Source organism: Halyomorpha halys, unplaced genomic scaffold (genome assembly GCF_000696795.3).
Source record: "Halyomorpha halys isolate HHAL.00 unplaced genomic scaffold, Hhal_1.1 Scaffold1338.1, whole genome shotgun sequence".
In the NCBI taxonomy this organism is placed as follows: domain Eukaryota; kingdom Metazoa; phylum Arthropoda; class Insecta; order Hemiptera; family Pentatomidae; genus Halyomorpha; species Halyomorpha halys.
The window spans coordinates 87,306-96,681 of NW_027106577.1; the positions used below are offsets into that span (position 1 = coordinate 87,306).

The 9,376-nt window shown below is 30.8% G+C and overlaps 2 protein-coding genes across 3 annotated transcripts in view; one reads left to right on the forward strand and one right to left on the reverse strand.

Annotated features, from left to right (window-relative positions):
• The window catches only part of LOC106689344 (histone acetyltransferase type B catalytic subunit-like), a gene marked incomplete at its 3' end in the record, with an annotated part of 75,458 nt that extends 72,299 nt beyond the window's left edge, over nt 1-3,159 (forward strand). For both annotated transcript variants that reach the window (XM_067044957.1, XM_067044956.1), the window contains 2 exon segments: nt 1,033-1,186; nt 2,945-3,159. In XM_067044957.1, coding sequence (XP_066901058.1) covers nt 1,033-1,186; nt 2,945-3,159 — 369 coding nt within the window.
• Nucleotides 3,160-5,717: 2,558 nt separating this feature from the next.
• Nucleotides 5,718-9,376, reverse strand: part of LOC136795189 (putative leucine-rich repeat-containing protein DDB_G0290503) — a 7,801-nt gene continuing 4,142 nt past the window's right edge. The window contains exon 3 of the mRNA XM_067044954.1: nt 5,718-5,859. Coding sequence (XP_066901055.1) covers nt 5,718-5,859 — 142 coding nt within the window. The remainder of the gene's footprint in view (nt 5,860-9,376) is intronic.

Here is a 9,376-nt window from a genome sequence, read left to right on the forward strand (position 1 = left end):
TCTTCTTGCTGGACAGAAATTGATGAGGACCTCCTAATCCTCAAGACATATTTTCTCTTCTCTCCTCACACAACGACTCTTCCCTCCAAAAACCAAACCTGCCTTGAGGTTACATGTAAACATCGATTGTCGCACAACAGTTTGGGATTTTTCCAACTGATTTACTTTTTGAATATTATTCATTAGCACTATTTCTTGATTTCTATTTTTCCTTTAATTTTTTATATTTTCAATTATGAGGGAAGAGTTAAAAAAGTTTTTATGATATTTGAATCTGCTCACATGGCCTTGATTCAACGGACTTGACTGAAGAATACTTACCGCCATCTTGGCTTTGTTTGGAATCACTAAGTTATTATAGACAATGAAAATTGGTTAGCTTGTTTTTTGGATAAACAAAACAAATTAACAATCTTAAAATGATACATAAAATAAAACATATTATAAACCCTTTATACATCAAAATATATTATTTACTCAAAAAGAGCATATTACAATAGACTGGAATAGGGCATCCGGAACATTCGACAGTCGCTGGGCAATGGACCAATGCTGTAGTGGAGCTTCCCATTGACAGCGGATCACACCCAGTCTTCGATATCTCTTGGGTGCGTACAGCAGGGAGGTAGATGAAAAGAACCTATGAGCTTTATTATAATGATTATTATAATCATTGTCTTCTATTAACTTATTTATGTTCTCTTCCTAGTTAGTCCAGAATTTAAATTCTAATGGTACACCAGATAAGTTTCACTAAAGCCAACTAAATAACATGGAAAATCTTCCAGTCACTGACCTAAACTTTTTTTGGTCAATTTTTTTTTAAAAGATTAATGAGAATATTGTGGTGTATGATGTTTCTTTTTTCTGTTGATGTGCTTTGAATATAAAAATTAAAAATTATTTATTGATATATTCCTATTTAATAGATTATTCATAATTGAATTGAATTTTACCATAACCAGGATCGTGTTTAATTTTTGTCTTATTAACACAATTTATTTTCTTTATAAATTGTATGTGTTGTTTTAGATCATGAAATGAAGCTATATGAAATTTATTATTGTACCAATTCAACCCCTAGCTTCATTAACTTTCATCAAAGACTTCAAACATTCCTATTGTGGTTCATTGATGCTGCAAGTTATGTTGACATGGATGATAGTGGGTGGAATTTTTTTGTAGTGTAAGTTTTATTTTCTTTCATTTTCTCTGAGGATTTAAGAAAATACTAATAGAAATAATCAATAATTGATGATTTTTTTATTTCCAATACTTGTTCTGTGTTTTAAAACCTTGTTATTTTTTAGATGACATTACATTATACCTAAGGAGGTATAATTGGATTAGGATCCAAAAATTTTTAAATTGCTACTCTGGGTTGCTTAGTGTACTGACCCTAGTATATTAATGTTCTTTTCTCCTTTTCTTGTGTTTACCAGCTTACTATTTAGTAATATTAGTTGTACTGGATGTTATAGTACATTGAATGTAAATGTTGGTAACTTTAAATGTTTGATATTGTATTGAAGTAAAATATATTACAGGTACTCATTAATATCCTAAATAGTTCAAAAATGATTCAGATGAATTATATTTAACATTCCCATTCAATATATATATATATATATATATATATATATATATATATATATATATCATTTCTATTGCCATGATTGGTGATATTAATCATATATCAATACTATATGATTGATATATCATATGCTATATACCATCATATATCATATAACAATACAGACTGTCTTGTCGTGAATCCTGGTTTACTGTACGTAACGAGTGATGGCAGATGCATCTGATTTTCAGCAAATGCTGCATTCAGCCCCTCTCAAATCAGTTCTACTCTCTCCTAAACCATTTGTCCCCTAGTCTATCACCAAGGTTTTGGTGAATTTGCTGATCCTATTATTTCTCTTAGAGTTGCTGGTAACTAGTCCAGAAAGCTGTAACCCAATTTTTTGCTTCATTCAAGAAATTCAGGATGGAAAGCTATGGTAGTAACCAGAGTTGAGCAGTAGTTAACTACAGATACGAGGAGTTGGATAGTAGTTCCAAATACAACTCCTTTCAGTACTTTGTAGGTGATGGACCGCAACTCATTTTGGAAACAATAGTAGTTGTAAAAAGGAGTTGAAACTACAACTCTCAACTATTAGTTGAAACTTTAGTTGTGAGTAGTTAGATCCACTACTACAATTATTAATAATTTTTACTGGTATTTCTGTATTGAAAATTGATATGTTTTTTGAGGCAACGGAAATAAAAATGCTATCGATATTAAGATCACGTAATAATTTATTTTAAATTTTCTAATTTCTAACATATTAGGGTCCTATTATATGTTTTTGGAGATGCAGAAAATAATAGTGCTATCGATTATAAGATTGTCTATCCATTTATTTAAACTTTTCTTATTTATAAAATATTAGTTTCCATTTATATGTTTTTGGAGATGCAGAAAATGAAACTGCTATAGATTTTAAGATTGCATCGAAGGTGTATTGATTTAATTTAACTTTTTTGATTTTGATATGGAGAAAACCCAGATTTAAAGAATATTCCTTCTCTGCATCTCCAAAAACATATAAAGGGGTGCTAAAACTTTAGAAATCAGAAAAGTTAAATTAAATGGATGCATGATCTTAAAATCTATAGCAGTTTCATTTTCTGCATCATTGCCTTTCTGATTTTTTCAAAAAGGTATTTTAAGTTTTAAGTAGCATATTAAAGGTTGTAAAAAATCACTAAGGTTTATTAAGGAAGCCGTAGTGTAATATATACCATCATTCAAAATATCCTACTGTAAGATAAAAGCATCATTGTGTCTTCTGAATGTTATTTTCATTTTATATTTTGTTAAACACATTATTTTGAAGATTTTAATATTTATTAACTATTTATGTGAATATCATTCTTTCCTATTCAGGTTTGAAAAATATCACTGTGGTGATGAAATCAGATACTCAGTAGTTGGATATGCATCTGTTTATGACTATTATGCCTATCCTGAGCATATTAGACCTCGTATAAGCCAAGTTCTGATCTTACCTCCATACCAATCCAAAGGGCTTTGCATGAAATTATTGTTCAGTCTATATAACCACTATCTTGCAGAAAAAAGCAATATTCTAGACTTTACAGGTATGAAAAAGTGCATCACATAATATGTTTTTAACCATTAAATTTTGTTTTCATTTGTAACAATATTAGGCTTTTGTTATAACAATTCAAATATTTACTATGAGTAAAACATTCATATATGGTATGATGTCACATAACCAAGATGGTTTGTGACGTCCTTACAAAACCCTCCATTAATAAGTAGGACTTAATGCTGTAGCAAAATCATCCAAGCTCAACAAATTGACATGATTAATATTGTCATTGTCTAATGAGTTCTTCCTAGTTATAACACCATTGTCATAAATTTATACTGCAATAGAATTAATGTGAAAAGAATGTATGTATTAATGATTGAGACTTTTTATGAATAAAATAAAACAAGTTCTTATTTAACTAATAGCTTGAAATAACAGTATATTAGGGGAGGTATGGCGATGAAATGAACAATATGGGAATGGAACCAGGTGATGTGTTTACCCAGTTTGACACCAAACCTCTTCCACCTCTCTTTGATTCACGTTCTAAAATATTTTGGGTTGTATTTTCTTGTTTTTTTTTTTGTTTTTTTCGAGAACAAATACGAAATAAGTGAGATAAAGGCTATGTAAAGGCAACTTATATTAATTTTCACAAACCAGATATATTTATTATCAGTTATTGAGCTTTTGAAAAACTGTGAAATTTACACATAAGCAGAAATTCATCAGGCTAAAAGCAACCAGTAAGTACCCATTTTATGTATTATGAACTACTAGTCTTGTTTGTTATCACAAAAATCTAAATCAACTTTATTTTTCTTAAGCAAACCTTTGATTGGTACTGATCCTAGGTACCTCATCATCATAAAAAGTTAGTAAGTACTAATATTTGTTGTTTATTTTTGTCTTTAGATCTTTGCAAAATTTTGAATTTCCGATTAAATTAATATGCTGGGATTAAGTTTTTATGATTCAGGCCTAAATTTAAATAGTATACGAAGTTTTTTCATTAACACTTATTTTATTTCTCAAGTTCACTGATGTAATAACGGCATTACATTTAAATTCTGTTCAAAATCATACCAACTGTTCACTTTTAATGTTACCGATTTTCCAAAATTGTCAAATTGAATATTAAAGATTTTGTTTTTGATTAGATTCATCAAACTATTAGTTAATTAAATTATCAATTTGATTTATTTTCATTTATGTTGAAATAAATTAAAATATTTTTCAGAGAAATATAAACAGTGATAGTAAAAATAATGATAATTATTTTAGTTTGTGTCTAAATAAATTGAATTCCCACTATTTGGGGAAAGTAGCCCCTCTCACATTTTAAATAGAAATTCAAGATGATATATGATAAATTCGAGATTCTATCTATTGGTAGCTATATCAAGCAGAAGTACATTTTTTTCTTTAACAATTCATTATGGGGGGATATAGTCTCATACAAAAGGCACCCCTAACTATATACAATGTTATAAATAAAAAAAAATTAGATGAAATAATAATTCTTAATAGAGGATAAAAGTAAGGTTAATAAAAAAAAAAATGGTATTTACGGATTTAAAAAATAAATAATTGACTTCTAATTAAAAAAAAAAGGTGAATTTAAGAAAAAGATTAAGAGAAAAAAAATCAAGATAAAATAAAATTTTACAGTGACAATAACAGAAATGATAAATATAGAACTTATAACAAGATGTCCTGCCGCAGCCTGGGCTTAAGTCTTCGGGTTGTGGTTGGGTTTCCCAAGTGGTGGAACTTCATGAACCATTTTTTTTTATGTAATCCTCTATTGTCTTTATTTGTAATTCCCGATGCAATAAGCTGTTTCTTACAAACCAAGGAGCATCCATTGCAATTCTTACGACTTTATTTTGAAAAGATTGTAATTTTTTCTTTTTTGTAAAGGATGTAGCTCCCCAGGCTTCACAGCCATACATCAGTAGTGGCCTGAGAATTGTTTTAAAAATAAGAATAGCTGTTTCTGGTTTTAATTTGGATTTTCTATTTAAAATAGGATATAGCATTGCTAACCTTGCATATGTTTGAGTTAGTTTGATATTGATATGGTGGTTCCAGGTTTCATTTGGTTGGTTTATCGCTCCTACTCGCACTCTCTCATCTCTGGAAAGCTTTTGGCGGCTAAACATCTTTCCCCCATTTCTGATGTTCCATTTTCCCTCTTTGTTCCTGACCCTCACGCCTACTTATCCTAACAGATCACACCCAATGATTACCTTGTAATCCCGGGGCATATTTACTACTAAGTGCACCCTTATTCTAGTCCCAGTAGTCCCCCATTCGCTCAAATCCATTTCTAACTCCCTCTATGCTACATAGGCTACCTGTGGTGAAAAATTGGCAATTACATATTTGGACACGGAGTGCCCTTCCCCTACAACTGAGTCTCTCCAGTGCCTCACGAATCCCAATGGTGTTAAATTAAAACTGCCAGTATCCACCAGACAACTCACTCCTCTTGTTCTGATAATAGGAAGCCCGCCATGTTTTCATCTTATGTGACTCACTTTGTGTACAGCCTCCCCTCTACCGACACTCTTCAACTCTCCTCCAGAGTTCTCCCTCCTACTGACCGCCTCTATTCGCTCCTTTGCCCACAGCTATTGCCTGGTTCTCTTCCTTCTTCCTCTGTTTCTGAAGATCCTGACGCTTCCATTGATTCACTCGCAGCATAAGAGCAAAGAGCATATTACATTCCTCCTCCTCTCTAGGTAAAAAAAGATTTTATTTTGTGCTCAAAATAATATTTTTTTTTTTTTCATATATTCTGAATCAATTTGGCTTCTATCATTTAAATAAATATTTGGTCAAAAACCGCCTCTGAGTTACAAACTGCTTACAAATACATATACAATAATTACAATTACAAATAACATCTTTACATATAAATACAAACATATTAAAAACATAGTTTGATAAAACCGATTCACATTTCACTTATAATTTGATACATATTTACAATACAAAATTTATGTTCTAAACAAGTATATATTATTTTTTTTATTTTTTTTTTTAAAAACTTAAGTAGTAATATATGCAAAAAGGGATTCATTCTTTACTCAAAATTAAAACCATTTCATGTAATGATAAGATAATACCAATGAAGTGACACTTTTTCCCAACTTGTTCACGATTTTATATGGTCCTTCAAAAAGCGGTAGTAGTTTGGCATTTACCACACCTGGCAATGGTATCCTTAAGGCCTTCACCAACACCATATCCCCTATCTTGAAGTATGTAAATTTTTTATTACTGTTATATTTTTCTTTATTTCTGTCTCCAAATTTCTGAATTTTATTTTTAATTAATTCTTTTATCTGCTCAGGATCTAAATTTAATTCCTCTGGGTCATCCCCTATATAGGTATTCCAAAAGCGTAAGGGCTTAATTCCAAACATACCCTGGGTAGGTGTTATACCAGTAGTAGTATGATATGTAGAATTCATGGTGTGCTCTATTTGTGGTATTTTGTTGAACCATTTATTTTGTTTATCATTTAGTAGTAGCCGCAAATACTGCAGTACATCCCTATTTGTTCTCTCTGAAATGTTGCCAATAGGGTGTCAGATAGAAGTTAAAATGCGGGTAACATGATTTTAAGATAGTTGCAATTAATTTTCTTAATTTATGACAATTAAACCGTTCCCTGATTATTGAAAAACACTTATTTACTCCGGAATGTGAAAATTTATCGTGTACCAACTTAATTAAATTACTCATGCTTTCTTTATTTAAATAGATCAAGAATTTGTCCCCTAAACGTTAGCAAATAAAGCCTTCTGAAATTCTATAATTTTTTGGTTCTTTGTTCAATTTAGCCAGGAGGTCTGGATCATTTTTCTGGTTAGTTATTAACTCTTGGAAAAATTGGGTTTCACTTAGTGATTTAATTCGAAAATCAGTGCCCTTCTGTTCTGGTTCACCAACAGGGTGTCTACTAAGAAAATCTGCTATTTTATTATGCTTGCCGGGTATGTGCTCGTATGTGATATTTAAAGGTCCCAGGTAGTTAATCCAGCGGATCAGACGATCAGGTGGGTTCTTACATGAATGCAAAAAAGTGATAGCCTTATTGTCTGTTCGGACTGTAATTTTGTACCCAGCTATTATATTGTAAAACTTTTGGATACAATGAATGATTCCCAATAATTCCTTTTCAGTTGAATGATAATTTAGTTCGGCTTCTTTGAAAGTTTTGCTACAAAAAGAAATAATTTTTCTAAAACCTCCACTATTTAGTTGGTACAAAACTCCCCCTGAGGCGAAGTCTGAGCTATCAGTATCTACATAAAATGTTTTGCTTAAATCTTGGTAGTGAAGAGTAATATCTTTTAACATCGTTTCTTTTATGTGTTCAAAAGCTTGTTGATGTTCATCTTTCCATTTGAACTTAGATTTTATTGATGTGAGTTTGTATAATGATTTTGTTATGTCAGCATAACCAGGACAGAATTTATTATAAAAATTTATTAAACCCAGGAAACTTTGCAATTCCTTTACATTATTTGGAACCTTAAAACCCTTTATGTCTTCAGTTTTGCTAGGGTCCTTCTCTATTCCCTTGTTCGTCAGGATATAACCCAAAAACTTGACAGAGTTCCTAAAGAACCTACATTTTTCCAAGTTTAACGTCAAACCGTTTTTCTGGAATACGCCAAATAAATCTCTTAGGATGTTTAAAAATTCATCTATAGTTTCTGCATGAATTAAGATATCATCTACATAAACTTTAATATTGCGAAATAAATAATTTAGTATAACTCTTTTTAAAGCTTTTATTAAGGCTCCTAAGCTAACTGACAATTCAAAAGGAATACGCTTGTAATGAAAAGTTTCATTTAGAAACTGAAAACCTGTATATGGTCGGGTAGATTCTTCCAGACCAACCTGCCAGAAGCTACTTTTCAGGTCTAATGTTGCAAGATATTTTGCATTAGCACACTGAAACAGAATGTTATCAATGCATGGTGGGGAATCGTAAAGAGGGATCAGGTGTTTTATTTATAAAACGTCCATCCAGGCAAATACGGACCTTAGAATCAATCAATTCACCTGAGGCTGGGTCTGTGTTTTTCTTTTCCACCAAGATAATTGGATTAATGTAGGGAGAGTGGGATACTTCAATAATATCATCTTTAATCATTTTCTCAATTTCTATTTTAGCTAATTCAATTAATTTTGGGTTCAATTTATATTGGAATTGTTTATAGGGTGTATTGTTTGTAACTTCTAGAATGTGATAATAATTTTTTATAAGGCCTGGTTTATCCCTAAAAATAATTTTGTTATTCAACAAAATATTTTTGAAATCAAAAACCTGCTCAGGGTTTAAAATATGTTTCACTTCCTTACAGAGTTTATTTATGTTATCAATGATCTTAACTTGCTCCACACATTCATTTTCATTTGTTTTACAATTAATATTGACCTTATCAACCAAATTAAGAGATGCAACAAGAGTTTCCATTGACTTTACTGATTTACTGGTTTCTTCATTTTTTATAATAGTATATTCTAGTGGTTTATTTAGTGAATTTATGAAATTTACGACTGATACCTGTCCTTCAGCATTTTTTAAACTGATGAAGTCAGTTTCAAAATTAATTACAGCAGAATGGTTTATAAGAAAATCAATACCGAGTATAATATCTTTAGCTATATCCGGGGCAATCAGAAAATTTACATCAAAAAAATATTTCCCTATTTTAATCGGCATAAAAATTTGTCTATTCATGCAGGCGCTCTTCTTACCAGTCACAGATACAATATTGGTTTTAGTAATTGGTAACGTCTTGAACTTATTAAAATTTCCTTTAAATTTATCGAAAAAAGACTTATTTAAAATAGAAATTTCTGCCCCGCTATCAATGAGAACGTTACAATTTTTATTTCCAAAATTAACTTCTATTTGAGGAGACTGAAAACGAATTTTTCTAAAAGACTGTTTTTATTTTAAAAACATATTATCCTCAAATAAGTTATTTAAAAAATAATCCCCACAGGTAAGAAGAGCATTTTTACTTCATAATTGATTTTTAGTTGGACTGTGTGAAGTCAGCCTTAAATCGCTTGGAGCAATAATATGTTCTCTATGGGTAGGCCCAAAAACCTGTGGTTGGACAGCTAGATCGGAAGATTCATCTTCCCGTATAGTAGCATTCCTAACAGCATATTGGTTCCCAATAGTGGGATTATTTCGAACTCTAGGATTCCAATCTTGTGAA